General features: G+C 43.5%; 1 protein-coding gene across 1 annotated transcript; it reads right to left on the bottom strand.

The window, feature by feature from the left end:
- Positions 1–673: 673 nt before the first annotated feature.
- LOC124266346 (arylsulfatase B-like) lies at positions 674–16,478 on the bottom strand. Its single transcript, XM_046701154.1, is given in 14 exon segments — positions 674–897; positions 2,708–2,844; positions 3,113–3,236; positions 4,082–4,140; positions 4,741–4,808; positions 4,810–4,878; positions 5,296–5,393; positions 8,096–8,159; positions 8,262–8,363; positions 11,481–11,652; positions 12,834–12,937; positions 13,758–13,809; positions 15,477–15,588; positions 16,266–16,478. Coding segments are annotated over 14 exon segments (1,458 nt in total). The 5' UTR covers positions 16,387–16,478; the 3' UTR covers positions 674–721.
- Positions 16,479–17,193: the final 715 nt, after the last annotated feature.

The raw sequence follows: 17,193 nt of genomic DNA on the forward strand, positions 1-17,193 counted from the left end.
ATGTTTACATAAAGGTTATGGGTAAGTTATGATTCCATGTACGGAATCTTAGAATAGGGATAGAGACAGAATCATGTAATAGTAAGTATTGTTCAAATTGTATTGATTTTTAAAAATATCTATAAAGAGTGTCCTTAGAGGTAACGGTGATATCAAAATCACCATTAGGCGCCAATTACGACAAGCATGGGTTGACAAGAAAGACAGGTTCTGTTTCCCGCGCTACTCGTACACTAGCAGGTTCGAACAACGAACACCTTTGCTACTGTTGTGTAAACCTAATAGATGGAAACGTATATTAGGTTCTCGAAATATTAAACACTGAATACAAGGTACTTTAGGGCAAAAGGAGTTCTCCTTTCTTCTTTGCTTGACCATATTGCTTTCCCTTACCTTCCCCCAAAACACATCCAGGGGACACGTGTAGCTCATATACTGGATACCGGTGAAGATCAGGGTTAACATTGGTCTTTAGTAACCCTTGCTTTTCATAAGAGGCGACAAACGGGATCAGGTGGTCAGGTTCGCTGACTTGGTTGACACATGTCATCGTATCCCAATTGCGTATATTGATGCTCATTTTGTTTATCACTGGATTGTCTGGTCCAGACTGGATTATTTACAGACCGCCGCAATATAGCTGGAATAAACCAAAAATAGCTACAACCACAACCGCAATTCAAGAAACAACTTTATTCAATGTCGGCACAAAATGAAGCTCTCAGCACCAGCCAGGAGACCAGACATTGCCGTACAACAGAGGGTTGCTCTTGGGGTCGGGAATCTCAGGGAAGTTAGGAGACACTGCCTGCTTCTTATACCAGGCCAATCTAGCAGCAAGCTTCTTCACCATGTCCGGCTGGGATGTGGAGAGGTCGTGGTGCTCGGTGGGGTCATCTGTGGGCATTAATGCTTGATACAAATTGACACATCACAAGCGAATATGTGTATAATCAACAAATCGAGTCTAGACAACAAACGATACACAACAGTGGGACAGACTCACATGTATCTGCGCTTACAAATAGAGCGACAGACAAGAAATAGGTAATAGGTTCAGAAAGAGACAGAATGGGGAAGAATCGGACACAGAGATAATCAGGGAAGGAAAATGAGACAGAGAATGTTTTTTGTTTGCAGCCGCACTCAGCAATATTCCCGCTGCGGTAAATAATCTCGTCTGGACCAGACAATCAGGTGATCGACAACATGATCACCGATATAGACAATTGGGATATGATGTCATGTGTCAACCATGTGTCAACCAGCGAGCCTGACTGCCTGATCCCGTTAGTCGCCTCTCACGAGGAGACCAGTTCTAACCCGGAGACAGAGAGATAATGAGAGAGACATAGAGACAGAGAATGAGAGAGACAGAGATAGCGACAGATGGAAAATGACAGAGACATAGAGACAGCGACAGAGAGAGAGACGGCGACAGAGAATGACAGAGACAAAGAGACAGCGACAGACAGAATGAGAGAAAGACAGAGATAGCGACAGAGAATGAGATACACAGAAAGCGACAGAAAATGAGAGACACAGGGATAGCGACAGACAGAAAATGAGAGAGGCAATGAGACAGCGACAGAGAATGAGAGAGACAGAGATAGCAACAGAGAATTAGATACACATAGAGCGACAGAAAATGAGAGATACAGAGACAACGACAGACAAAAAATGAGAAAGGCACAGAGACAGCGACAGAGAATGAGAGAGACACAGAGACAACGACAGACAGAGAATAAGAGAGACACAGAGATAGCGACAGACAGAGAATAAGAGAGACACAGAGACAGCGACAGAGAATGAGAGAGACACAGAGACAACGACAGACAGAGAATAAGAGAGACACAGAGATAGCGACAGACAGAGAATAAGAGAGACACAGAGACAACGACAGACAGAGAATAAGAGAGACACAGAGACAGTGACAGACAGAGAATAAGAGAGACACAGAGACAGTGACAGAAAGAAAATGAGAGACACAGAGATAGCGACAGACAGACAGAGAATAAGAGAGACACAGAGATAGTGACAGACAGAGAATAAGAGAGACACAGAGATAGCGACAGACAGAGAATAAGAGAGACACAGAGACAACGACAGACAGAGAATAAGAGAGACACAGAGACAACGACAGACAGAGAATGAGAGAGACACATAGAGACAAAGACAGACAGAGAATAAGAGAGACACAGAGACGACAGACAGAGAATAAGAGAGACACAGAGACAGTGACAGACAGAGAATAAGAGAGACACAGAGACAGTGACAGAAAGAAAATGAGAGACACAGAGATAGCGACAGACAGACAGAGAATAAGAGAGACACAGAGATAGTGACAGACAGAGAATAAGAGAGACACAGAGACAGTGACAGACAGAGAATAAGAGAGACACAGAGACAGTGACAGACAGAGAATAAGAGAGACACAGAGACAGTGACAGAAAGAAAATGAGAGAGACACAGAGACACCGACAGAGAGAATGAGAGACAGCGACAGATAGAGAATGAGAGTGACAGCGACAGAGAGAGAATGAGAGACAGCGACAGATAGAGAATGAGAGTGACAGCGACAGAGAGAATGAGAGACAGAGAATGAGAGAGACACAGAGACAGTGACAGAGAATGAGAAAGTCCAAGAGGGAGAAAGCAGAGCCAGCCAGAGAGAGACACACAGATTCTCATTCAAGCTCACATTTACCTTTCAAGTTGAACAGCTGATACTTTGTGGTCCAAAAGCTTATGTCATTAATGTTTATGTTAGACGTGTCTTGGTCCGACTTGTACCAGCCGTTGTAATACCCCGGGTAGCCATCGATCAGCTTGTAGTCACCCACCCTGCAAAGATCCATATAATAAAATAAACTGTCCAACCTCAACAGGAAAAACGGGAGATTACTCTAACAGCTTGACAAATAGGTCATGTATGGTTGGACTTAAGTGGTCACAGAGATTTTATTAATTATGTATGCAATAAGGTCCTGAGGACATACTTCTATTCCCGTATTGCCCCATCTTTTAGAACAACGTGTTTTTTTAAGATAAATCCAAGTTGACATGTTCTGTCGTCTCATCGTACACACTTTACAACATGACACACCCCTACCTGATGGCCGCGTGTCCTTCTAGAGGGGAGGGGTGTGAGTCGTAGTTGTAGACGAATTCATTGCGGGATGAAGGGGAGGATGTACTGAGACTCGGCCACAGGTTGATGCCGTCACGGTCTGTCACTACAAATAATTATTTCAGATACCTTATTGTGAAATGCAATGACTCTTTTCAAGATGTATTAATGCTCAGAAAGTAACAATAAAAAGTATACTTTCCACAGGATGCGCACAGTCTTGAAAAAACCTGAAATTTGGACATTTTACGCTACAAAGATCCTAAATTCGTTTCAGTCTTGAAAAGGCCCTAATCACCAGCGATTTGCAATAAAACGGTCCTAAATTTAGCAAAACTTACAAATCACAATCCATACCTACCTACCTACCTACCTACCTACCTACCTACCTACCTACCTACCTACCTACCTACCTACCTACCTACATACATACATACATACATACATACATACATACATACATACATACATACATACATACATACATACATACATACATACATATATCACAATCGACGGTACGGGAACGATATCCGAAGCTGAAATTGAGTCCTCCCTGTTCAGTTGTCCAGTCATTCTTTTAGCCAAACATATGCCAATGACCGGCTAAATGCGAAACGGGCAATGTTCCTGTGCACGTTTCTTCAGAATTGCACGAGCACATTGCGCGATTTTGTCCCCATAACATTTTCATGCAAGTTGGCACTTTCGAACGTAAACGTGCATTAAAGTTTCCGAAGATGCGTGTTTGCGCTGTGCATTCGTTCCATGTACACAAACCATCCTTATAATGGCGCAGGTATAACAATCCAACACTAATTTTGAAAAATATTTGAAATATTAAACATCACCGTTTCTTTTTGGAGAGAGCACACTTTCAGGAATATGTATCTTGCTTTTTGTTTTCACATCACTTTCCAAACCTAACTCAATGGCCACGCCCTACTGTACCTGGGGTCCCTCCGGCAGCGGCAGTCAGGGTGGGCAGCCAGTCCACGGCATGGATCATCCTGCAACGACACCACGACGTTGTTCAGAGACGTCATTTAACACTATCAACATAACCAGAGAAACAGTAATACAGTACACAGTAACGAATTGTCATGGAGTTCAATATATTCCCGTGAATGTTGGTGTTTCTAAACATCATTATATATTTCCTTCAAATAGATTTTTAAGTTTTGTCATCCAAACGGCACGTGAAATAAAGCAAAGTCCTATCCGGGACATTGTTTTGCTTGTTTAAATTAGTTTCAGTTATTTTGAGCGCGTCATAAACAGTTCCAGGTTTCTGTAGACCTGGGATCATCTTGTAAACCAACAATTCATTTTTGCAACCGCAACATCTCTTTCTGGCTGTTCTCTGCTCCATAAAAACATTATTGCTGCAGCTGTTGTTATCAACATTGCCTAGCTGGGATTTCTCCCTCGTTATAAACAGTTCCGGGTTTCTGTAGACCAAGGATCATTTTGTGAGGCAACAATTGATTCCAACCCAACATCACTTTCTGGCTGCTTTCTGCTCCATAAACATATTATCATTGGAGGAGCAATATTATTATTATTGCTGCTGTTGTTGTTATTAGTATTGCCTGGCTGGGATTTCTCACCCGTCATAAACAGTTCCAGGTTTCTGTAGACCAGATCCATACATGAACGCTGCTGCTCTCGTTCCCCCCTTCGTACACGGTCACCTTGCCTCCTCGCAAGGGGAAGTTGTTGCCATGTTTGGTGACCCAGCCACCATTCTAAAAGAAAGGGTACGAGATCTATTTTAGGCACAATGTAGAATGTCATCAAACTCATTGGAAGTTTCTCTGATCGGTATTGACCAAATGTAATATTCAATTACTGACTGACTGAGTTTGGTTTTACGCCGCTTTTAGCAATATTCCAGCAACATCACGGCGGGGGACACCAGAGATGGGCTTCACACATTGTACCCATATGGGGATTCGAACCCGGGTCTTCGGCGTGACGAGCCAACGCTTTAATCACTAGGCTACCCCACCGCCCAATATTCAATTAAGACACTAAAGTCGAATTGCACGATTTTCATGCGACTGAGGACAAAAAATGCAAACAAAACCAGAACACTCTAGCGAGTGTCAAGTATCACAGTGTGTTCATATTTATTTGAGGAGATGGTATAAAGTAATACTTACAACGGCAGTGAACAGAATCAGTGTGTCTTTCATTAATCCGCTGCTTGTCAAGGCCTTTGTTATATTACCAATTGCGTCGTCAAGAGCTGAGACCATTCCTGAAGCATTGGAATCAAGAACTCCAGGGTAAGTAGTGAGTCCATTTCAAGAATCATTTGAATCAAGAACTCTATGGCAAGTACTGAGACTATTCCTAGAAGCATGGGAATCAAGAACTCCAGGATAAGTACTGAGACCATTCCTGGAAGCATGAAAATCAAGAACTCCATTATAAGTACTGAGACCATCCCTAGAAGCATGGAAATCAAGAGCTCCGTGATACGTACTGAGAGCAGGTCTATTAATCAAAAACTATGTGGCACTTATTGATTCTGATTCATGTCAGCATCAGTTGCTAAATTTGTTTCACCATGTAACTCGTCAATCACTTTTTGAAAGTCAATTACACACATCTATGGTCATTTTGTGTCCTCAATAGGAGCAGCAACTAGGAACGTTGATTAAGCACCCGAATTCAAGAGCTATTTAAATAAATTTGGTCCAAATAGGCGATCACACTGGAATGAACACGTAAATCCCGTGCTTCACATAATATCTCAAAAGGTTTGGGTCCAAAGTTCCAAGCACACAGGGGTATAAATTCCAGTACCGTTTTTTTTCTGGACTGATTATGCAGACGAAAGCAGTAAACATTAACATTAACTTTTCTTGCCATGGCAAGAGTTTCAGGAAATGCACGATGGCAAGTTACTGGGATGCATGGTGCCCCGAACGTGATGACCGAGTTCTTATTCGTCTGGCAAAACGCAATTTAACGAGACCCATGCCGAAGAACTGTGCCGGCAATGGAAGATTTGAGTCCGACTCGCCACCAGAACAATCAGAAGGAGGCTACAGGCTGCTGGGCTAAGGAAACGTCGTCCAATCAGACGTCGTTTCCTCCCAGATAAGCATAGGCAGGCATGGTGCAGGTTCCGGGAACCTTGAAGAACTGGCGTTGGGTTCATGGTCTGATGTAAATTGCTATGTTCCACACGCTACCGACGGCTGCTATTGCGTGTGGAGACGTCGAAGCGAATGATATCCCCAGGACATGATCCACGCAGCTGAACTCTTTGGTGGTGGCTCAGTGAAGGTGTGTGGTGGCGTTCCCTATGACTGCAAGCTACCAGGACGTACTGGAGTTTGAGAACCATCCACCCCCTCACTAGTCGTCCAATATTCATGGATGGCATTGCCAGACCTCGCCGTTCTGGAGCCGTCGTCGCCCATTTGCAGAAAAATGCCATCGAGACATTGCCAGGGTCCGCATGGAGCCCCGATATGAACCCCATCGAAACATTGCCAGCGTCCGCATGGAGCCCCGATATGAACCCCATCGAAACATTGCCAGCGTCCGCATGGAACCCCGATATGAACCCCATCGAAACATTGCCAGCGTCCGCATGGAACCCCGATATGAACCCCATCGAAACATTGCCTGGGTCCTCATGGAACCCCGATATGAACTCCATCGAAACATTGCCAGCATCACCATGGAGCCCCGATATGAACCCCATCGAAACATTGCCAGCGTCCGCATGGAGCCCCGATATGAACCCAATCGAAACATTGCCAGCGTCCGCATGATATGAACCCCATCGAAACATTGCCTGGGTCCTCATGGAATATGAAACTCCATCGATAATGAACCCAATCGAAACATTGCCAGCGTCCGCATGGAACCCCGATATGAACCCCATCGAAACATTGCCTGGGTCCTCATGGAACCCCGATATGAACCCCATCGAAACATTGCCAGCGTCCGCATGGAACCCCGATATGAACCCCATCGAAACATTGCCAGCATCCGCATGGAGCCCCGATATGAACCCCATCGAAACATTGCTAGAGTCCGCATGGAACCCGATATGAACCCCATCGAAAGTTTGTCAGGGTCCGCATGGAGCCCCGATGTGGACCCCATCGAAACACTGCCAGGGTCCTCATGGAACCCCGATATGAACCCCATGGAAACATTGCCAGCGTCCGCATGGAGCCCCGATATGAATCCCATCGAAACATTGCCGGGGTCCTCATGGAACCCCATCGAAACTTTGCCGGGGTCCACATGGAACCCCGATATGAATCCCATCGAAACGTTGCCGGGGTCCGGATGGAACCCCGATATGAACCCCATCGAAACATTGCCGGGGTCCGCATGGAGCCCCGATATGAACCCCATAGAAACATTGCCAGGGTCCGCATGGAGCCCCGATATGAACCCCATCGAAACTTTGCCGGGGTCCGCATGGAACCCCGATATTAACCCCGATATGAACCCCATCGAAACATTTTTGGGAAACTATCTTTGACGCCAAGTCCGATTGAGAGATCCTGTTCAAAATTTCCAGGAACTAACGCAGACACTTCCTGAAACATGACAGAGGGTTCCAACACGGAGAACTGATGATGAAGAGGAGGCTTTCCGTGCGATGGGTGGCTACACGAGGTGCTGAGGTGGTCGCTGGAGGTGGTTCACACGATCACAAGAATGATCATATGAGAACTGCCTGACAATCACATTTGTGGTGTTGTCATGAAGTGACCATACCTTCCGGCATTGCTGATATTCACGTTTTTGTATATTCCTCTCTGATTGCACGTAAATTGTTACCAGTTATACATGCCTTCCTTTTCAAAAATAGAAATATCTGACAGTTTCTATTACATACGCGGGATTTGTTTACAAAACAAAATCAAAATATGATGTCTTTGTACTCATATAAAAATGTTCATAAATTGAGTAATTCCTACATACCACAATATTTACGACGACCTTCTACCTTCACGTTCGGATACATTGCTTCATACTTTTGGGGAACCTTAAAGAAAAAAGGAAAAATACACATTACACACATAATTTCTTGTCAAAAGGCCCGAAACATTACGAGTGAATATTAGTGATAAATAGGAGGCAGTGTTACCTGTATGGGGTAGTGCACGGCTTGAAACGGCAGGTACAGAAACAGGGGCCGACTCTTGTCGTGACGATCGATGATGTTGATGGCTTCATCAGCAAACCGATACTGAAACATGGATGCTTAAACAGTCTTGCTGTGATACTGAAACATGGATGCTTAAACAGTGTTGCTGTGATACTGAAACATGGATGCTTAAACAATGTTGCTGCGATACTGAAACAGGGATGCTTAAACAGTGTTGCTGTGATACGGAAACAGAGATGCTTAATCAGTGTTGCTGTCATACTGAAACGGGGATACTTAAACAGTGTTGCTGTGATACTGAAACAGGGATGCTTAAACAGTGTTGCTGTGTTACTGAAACGGGGATACTTAAACAGTGTTGCTGTGATACTGAAACAGAGATGTTTAAACAGTGTTGCTGTGTTACTGAAACGGGGATACTTAAACAGTGTTGCTGTGATACTGAAACAGAGATGCTTAAACAGTGTTGCTGTGATACCGAAACAGGGATGCTTAAACAGTGTTGCTGTGATACTGAAACATGGGTGCTTAAACAGTGTTGTTGTGGTACTGAAACAGGGATGCTTAAACAGTGTTGCTGTGATACTGAAACAGAGATGCTTAAACAGTGTTGCTGTGATACCGAAACAGGGATGCTTAAACAGTGTTGCTGTGATACTGAAACATGGGTGCTTAAACAATGTTGCTGTGATACTGAAACGGGAATGCTTAAACAGTGTTGCTGTGATACTGAAACATGGGTGCTTAAACAATGTTGCTGTGATACTGAAACGGGGATGCTTAAACAGTGTTGCTGTGATACTGAAACATGGGTGCTTAAACAATGTTGCTGTCATACTGAAACGGGGATACTTAAACAGTGTTGCTGTCATACTGAAACATTGGTGCTTAAACAATGTTGCTGTCATACTGAAACGGGGATGCTTAAACAGTGTTGCTGTGATACTGAAACAGGGATGCTTAAACAATGTTGCTGTGATACGGAAACAGAGATGTTTAAACAATGTTGCTGTGATACTGAAACGGGGATGCTTAAACAATGTTGCTGTGATACTGAAACAGAGATGTTTAAACAATGTTGCTGTGATACTGAAACATGGATGCTTAAACAATGTTGCTGTGATACGGAAACAGAGATGTTTAAACAGTGTTGCTGTGATACTGAAACATGGATGCTTAAACAATGTTGCTGTGATACGGAAACAGAGATGTTTAAACAGTGTTGCTGTGATACTGAAACAAGGATGCTTAAACAATGTTGCTGTGATACTGAAACATGGGTGCTTAAACAATGTTGCTGTGATACTGAAACGGGGATGCTTAAACAGTGTTGCTGAGATACTGAAACAGGGATGCTTAAACAATGTTGCTGTGATACTGAAACAGGGATCCTTAAACAGTGTTGCTGTGATACTGAAACAGAGATGTTTAAACAATGTTGCTGTGATACTGAAACAGGGATCCTTAAACAGTGTTGCTGTGATACTGAAACAGAGATGTTTAAACAATGTTGCTGTGATACTGAAACAGGGATCCTTAAACAGTGTTGCTGTGATACTGAAACAGGGATGCTTAAACAGTGTTGCTGTGATGCTGAAACAGGGATTCTTAAACAGTGTTGCTGTGATACTGAAACAGGGATGCTTAAACAGTGTTGCTGTGATGCTGAAACAGGGATTCTTAAACAGTGTTGCTGTGATACTGAAACATGGATGCTTAAACAATGTTGCTGTGATACGGAAACAGAGATGTTTAAACAGTGTTGCTGTGATGCTGAAACAGGGATGCTTAAACAGTGTTGCTGTCATACTGAAACATGGGTGCTTAAACAATGTTGCTGTGATACTGAAACATGGGTGCTTAAACAATGTTGCTGTGATACTAAAACAAGGATGCTTAAACAATGTTGCTTTGATACTGAAACATGGATGCTTAAACAATGTTGCTGCGATACGGAAACAGAGATGTTTAAACAGTGTTGCTGTGATACTGAAACAGAGATGTTTAAACAATGTTGCTGTGATACTGAAACAGGGATCCTTAAACAATGTTGCTGTGATACTGAAACAGGGATGCTTAAACAGTGTTGCTGTGATGCTGAAACAGGGATTCTTAAACAGTGTTGCTGTGATACTGAAACAGGGATACTTAAACAGTGTTGCTGTGATGCTGAAACAGGGATTCTTAAACAGTGTTGCAGTGATACTGAAACAGGAATGTTTAAACAGTTTAGCTGAAGCAGTGATGTTGATTTATAAAAGGTTAAACGGTATTCCGGCAAAAAATGCAAAATAGACTCTTTATTTGTTTAATTCCATGTTCCTGTATTTGTTGTCTTACAAAAATAACCCTGATGCATGTTCTGAACTGATCTTTCAGCCCCATCCTTGATATTTGTCACTGAAGTTTACAAAGTTTTACTAAATACTGGTATGAATAGTGTTTAGCGCTGATTTTGGACATTGCCCCATAATGAACAAAACAAATTACACAGACCGTAAACGTTTGCTAGGCTGGTTGAGGATCTCGATCAGTATGTAAGATTCAAACCCACATACAGCGAATCATGGGGCGACTAAGGGGGGCAACACTTGTGAATCGAATTGCGAAGTGTCAGAGACCCAGTATTATAATGTATGATTAGTGAGGTTGATTGAACACGGTTGCATTACCAGGGTGTTGCCTGGACATGTTAGATTTCAGAATACGCAATACTCCAGAATACACAAAACTGTCTAAAACAGCACATAATCATCTTCCACTTTGAACACACACACACACACACACACACACACACACACACACGGTCCTCTATTCTGATATTGTTCATCATTCTGTCCTGACTTGCATTCCTACTCATCACAGTCAAAGATCCGGGTTAGAACTGGTCTTCAGCAACCAATGCTTGTCGTAAGAGGCGACTAACGGGATCGGGTGGTCAGGTTCGCTGACTTTGGTGACACATGTCATCGTATCCGAATTACGTAGCTTGATGCTCATGCTGTTGATCACAGGGTTGTCAGGTTCAGACTCGATTATTTACATACCGTCGCCATACAGCTGAAATATTGCTGAGTGCGGCGTAAAACAACACACAAACAAAACAAGAGCGTCTGAAATTATTACGAATGCTACCTGCATCCCGGTTATGGTCAAATCTCAAAAGTTTGAAAAAGAAATACGTGACAGGTACGTTACCGTTGAGTAAGTTCCGTTGTCGGTCTTCACGGGACTGGTGTTGTTCCGGTAGTCCAGATAGCTAGCATCCACGTGAGTGTAGTAGTCTTCCTTGTCGTTGTAGAAGCCGAAGAAGCTGTCAAAGCCACGGTACGTCGGGGTGCAGTTCCAACTACAGAAGCCCAGGTGCCATCTATATAAAATAATAGGACCACTCACAAGTGGACGATCGATGTTACTATTGATGCAACAGCTACTACTACTACTACTACTACTACTACTACTACTACTACTACTGCTGCTGCTGCTGCTGCTACCACTACTACTGCTGCTGCTGCTGCTTCTACTACTACTACTACTGCTACTACTACTACTACTACTACTGCTGCTGCTGCTACTACTACTACTACTACTACTGCTGCTGCTGCTGCTACTACTACTACTGCTGCTATTGCTGCTGCTGCTACTTCTACTACTGCTGCTGCTACTGCTACTGCTGCTGCTGCTGCTGCTGCTGCTGCTGCTGCTGCTGCTACTGCTACTACTGCTACTGCTGCTGCTGCTACTGCTGCTGCTGCTACTACTACTACTACTGCTGCTGCTGCTGCTACTGCTACTACTACTACTGCTGCTGCTGCTGCTGCTGCTGCTGCTGCTGCTGCTGCTGCTGCTACTGCTGCTGCTGCTGCTGCTGCTGCTGCTGCTGCTGCTGCTGCTGCTACTACTGCTGCTGCTGCTGCTGCTGCTGCTACTACTGCTACTGCTACTGCTGCTGCTGCTGCTGCTGCTGCTGCTGCTACTACTGCTACTACTGCTGCTGCTGCTGCTGCTGCTACTACTACTACTGCTGCTACTACTGCTACTGCTACTGCTGCTGCTGCTACTACTACTACTACTGATGCTGCTGCTACTACTACTACTACTGCTACTACTACTGCTGATGCTGCTGCTACTACTACTACTACTACTACTGCTGCTGCTGCTGCTGCTACTACTACTACTACTACTACTGCTGCTGATGCTACTACTACTACTACTACTACTGCTACTACTACTACTACTACTGCTACTACTGCTACTACTGCTACTACTACTACTACTACTACTGCTGCTGCTGCTGCTACTACTACTACTACTTCTATATTGGAACCTATGTAATAGCCTTGTGGCTAAAGTATTTTCTCGTCACGCTAAGTCCCGGGGTCGATTCTTCCGCGCAAGGATCCAATGATTGTATCTCATTGATGATTTCTGGTGTCCCACGCGATCATTTCGCTGCAATAATGCTCCAAGCGACGTAAGACACACATATATTATACTGTCTCACTAGAAATTGCCACATTGTTTGGATTAAATAAATACCAGTGAACATACTTCCCTATCATGTGTGTGGCATAGCCCATCTCCTTCAGTTTCTGTGGCAGGATGGTTATGTTTAGGGGTAGACAGACGGGATTGTGAATCGCTATATCTTCATGCTGGGAAAGAAAATAATTCCGATATTTTTTTTTTTAGGTTCCACTTTTGTTCGTCCGCTGTCATAACGTTCACAGTTTTAGGAGGTTATTCAATATACATCTTTCCATTTACTGAGACATTTCTCAAATTACCGTACTCGAGGACTTTCAATGATGGATACAGTGACTGAGTACGTTTTTGAGCAATATTCCAGCAATATCACGGCGTGGGACACTAGAAATGTGCGGAATAGAACTTTTGTTTTCGGCGTCACGAGCGAACGCTTTAACCGCTATTTCACACCACCGCCCCAATGACAGATACTGAGATTGAGATTGTATTTTGACCGAAGGTCCTTTGCAGAATATATACCCAGCATGAATTGCTTTTCGTATGAATCTACTGTCAAGGACAGTGTGGTTATGCAGTGATACTGTCACTTTACCTCCGTATCTTTGTTCATGCTGTCATGGACAGACCCCGCTAATCGTTTTAGGGACCTTTCATAATTCATGGCTTTGGGGGTGATGATTTTTATGTAGAAGCATGTACAATGTGAATCTTCACCCCCATCCCCAAAGTAAGAACACCCCCCAGTACGTCATGTGTACAAATTTGATGACCACACACACACACACACACGCGCGCGCGCGCGCACACACACACACGCACACGCGCACACACACACACACACATCCCCAGAACAACATGGGTCACACCCCTCCGCACCACCATCACCATCACCCTCCCTTAAAATAATCATCACCCCCACCAGCCATAAATTATGACCGGTCGATTAGCTGCAGTTTTTCTGACAACTCAGATATTTTCACAACTCACCTGCAGTCCTGTCTTGAAAGGGTAGTAACCAGACATTAAAGCACTTCTCGACCTGCGTGTTGGAAATAACACCATAATACACTTAAAGCTTACAGAATAGATCTCAGAATGTACAACATGCAAATGAAATGCCAACTAGTTTCTGTTAAACAAGTAGCTTATACATTGATACGTAGTTATATTGATGAATCACCACAACTAGGAACTAGCTGTTCGTATATTCATCTGAATCTGCCTAAAACTCGGAAAACAATACCTGACATCAATAGTTGGCCGTGGCCTCCACACAAGGAAAATCATGAACATGCCAACTCAATAACGAAGTATATATGTTCAATAGTCCGACAGTATTGATTAGGGCTACTAATTAGGGTTACAGGCCGTCTGGACACACGGATCATTCAGTAGCAAGTCTTCTGCCCCTTATGAACAACAGTCCAGTTGCACACACAATTGATTCCGTATCAACATTTGCGCTACTCACGGACTGCCTACTGGTTGGACATTGGATTGATCCAGTATCGAATGTTCTGCTACTTAAGGACTGCCTACTGGTTGGTCATAGGATTGATCCAGTATCGAATGTTCTGCTACTCACGGACTGCCTACTGGTTGGACATAGGATTGATCCAGTATCGAATGTTCTGCTACTTAAGGACTGCCTACTGGTTGGAAATAGGATTGATCCAGTATCGAATGTTCTGCTACTCACGGGCTGCCTACTGGTTGGACATAGGATTGATCCAGTATCGAATGTTCTGCTACTTAAGGACTGCCTACTGGTTGGTCATAGGATTGATCCAGTATCGAATGTTCTGCTACTCACGGACTGCCTACAGGTCGGACATAGGATTGATCCAGTATCGAATGTTCTGCTACTTAAGGACTGCCTACTGGTTGGACATAGGATTGATCCAGTATCGAATGTTCTGCTACTTACGGACTGCCTACTGGTTGGACATACAATTGATTCCGTATCAACATTTGCGCTACTCACGGACTGCCCACTGGTTGGACATTGGATTGATTCCGTATATATTCTGCTACTTACGGACTGCCTACTGGTTGGACATATGATTGATTCCGTATATATTCTGCTACTTACGGACTGCCTACTGGTTGGACATTGGATTGATTCCCTATATATTCTGCTACTTACGGACTGCCTACTGGTTGGACCTACAATTGATTCCGTATCAACATTTGCGCTACTCACGGACTGCCCACTGGTTGGACATTGGATTGATTCCATATATATTCTGCTACTTACGGACTGCCTACTGGTTGGACATAGGGTTGATCCAGTATCGAATGTTCTGCTACTCACGGACTGCCTACTGGCTGGACATTGGATTGATTCCGTATATATTCTGCTACTTACGGACTGCCTACTGGTTGGACATACAATTGATTCCGTATATATTCTGCTACTTACGGACTGCCTACTGGTTGGACATAGGACTGATCCAGTATCGAATGTTCTGCTACTCACGGACTGCCTACTGGTTGGACATAGGATTTATTCCGTATCAATATTCTGCTACTTACGGACTGCCTACTGGTTGGACATAGGGTTGATCCAGTATCGAATGTTCTGCTACTCACGGACTGCCTACAGGTTGGACATAGGATTGATCCAGTATCGAATATTCTGCTTTTCACGGACTGCCTACTGGTTCGTCATAGGATTGATCCAGTATTGAATGTTCTGCTACTCACGGACTGCTTGCAGGTTGGACATAGGATTGATCCAGTATTAAGCCTTTTTCTGCCAGTTTGTCAATGTTGGGTGTGATCATATTGGGGTTATGAAAACCCACGTCGTTCCATCCTGAAAACGTTTAAAATTTTGAAATCGTAATACTAATATTTATTATAACATGTTTTATATACTTTCTCAATATTAATTAGTTTTGCTTCCAAATACGTAAGTGTAAGCGAGGATTGTGTTATTCACCATTCCAACATTTTCTTCAATTTCATTGTTGACCTAAATCCGAAATCCTCGAAACCTTCATCAAAATGCAAACATGAAATGTCGATTATATAATGAATTTCATAAGACTTTCGGTCACCTTGTCAGAGGATGCCAACAGTTGGCACAATCACATTTTCGTAGCGAATTGTATTACCTCTTTGCCACGTGTGTGGGTTTGACTCAGAAGTCCAACCTTAGTACGACCCAGTTTATATTGAGGACGTCATGGCAAATGACAATCATACAATAGGCCCTCTAAATAGGCCATTATACCGTATCGATGTAACAGGCACTATACAGATATGAACTTTATTTATTTATTACTTTATTCATTTATACAGATTAATGTTTAATCCAATGATGTTTCTCAAATAAACGGGTTAAAAGATTTCGACTTTCTCAAGAATGTCCATGTAATAATATTTTTGTTTTTTATATTTTACAAAAACGAAACTTGGGACATTGTGACGCTTGTAATTAAATCACCCCCAGTTTGCACAGAAACAAATAGTTTCGAAGCCTAATCATACCGAGATCATCCGCCACGATGAAGACAATATGTCGTGGACTGCCTGCTGCAGCAACTCCATCACACAGGTTGACGACGACCAATAATGTGCATAACAACTGGACAAACATCCCTGCTTCCATGTACAGGTATCACGCGGTGATGTCCTTCTTCCTCGAGAGAATATGGCCGATTGTATGTTGAGAAAAACCTGTCTGTGTTGTATTAACAACGCACCGGCTGACTCCACGATCCCTATCTGACCTGACCCAGTACGTGGGCGAAGATTGTACTCCACAACACTGCTTCTAAAGTAAACCCTCTACCCGCCAAACATGTTAAGACACGAGACGGACCGGGTTAGAGTTGGTCTTCAGCAACCGTATATAAGAGGCGACTGAGGGGATCGGGTAGTCAGGCTCGCTGACCTGTGTCATGTTTGACTTGTCAAAGCATGAAGTGATGCAGGTGTTGCGCCGTTTTTACCAATATTCCGGCATATCTTGGCGGGGAACACCAGAAATGGGCTTCATACATTGTACCAATGTGGGGAATCGAACCCAGGTGACGAGCGAACGCTCTAACCACTAGGCAACCCAACCGCCCTGCAGGTGTTAGAGATTTACCACTGTGATACTCACTTGTATATTTATGGTCTGAGTAACACAGAAACATTACCTTAACGAATATCGCAAACCGAAACATGAGTCTCACTAACCAATGCAGACAATGACCTACTTTTCAGCCGATCCGATTTTTGGCGTGAAAAGTGAAAAGAGACTCTACAAACAACTATGGTTACACCAAATTCAAATTCCTTGTTTCATAAGAAAATGGTACTTAAGTGACGTCACAGATTGCCCCTGTTTGAAGAGGTCTTGCAATGATTCACAATTCATCTGGCTCACTGGTTACACCTGTTATGTGTTTTTTGCCCTTATTAAGTGTAT

This window comes from Haliotis rubra, unplaced genomic scaffold, assembly GCF_003918875.1.
Source record: "Haliotis rubra isolate DU_JTF1 unplaced genomic scaffold, ASM391887v1 Scf100, whole genome shotgun sequence".
Classification (NCBI taxonomy): Eukaryota; Metazoa; Mollusca; class Gastropoda; order Lepetellida; family Haliotidae; genus Haliotis; species Haliotis rubra.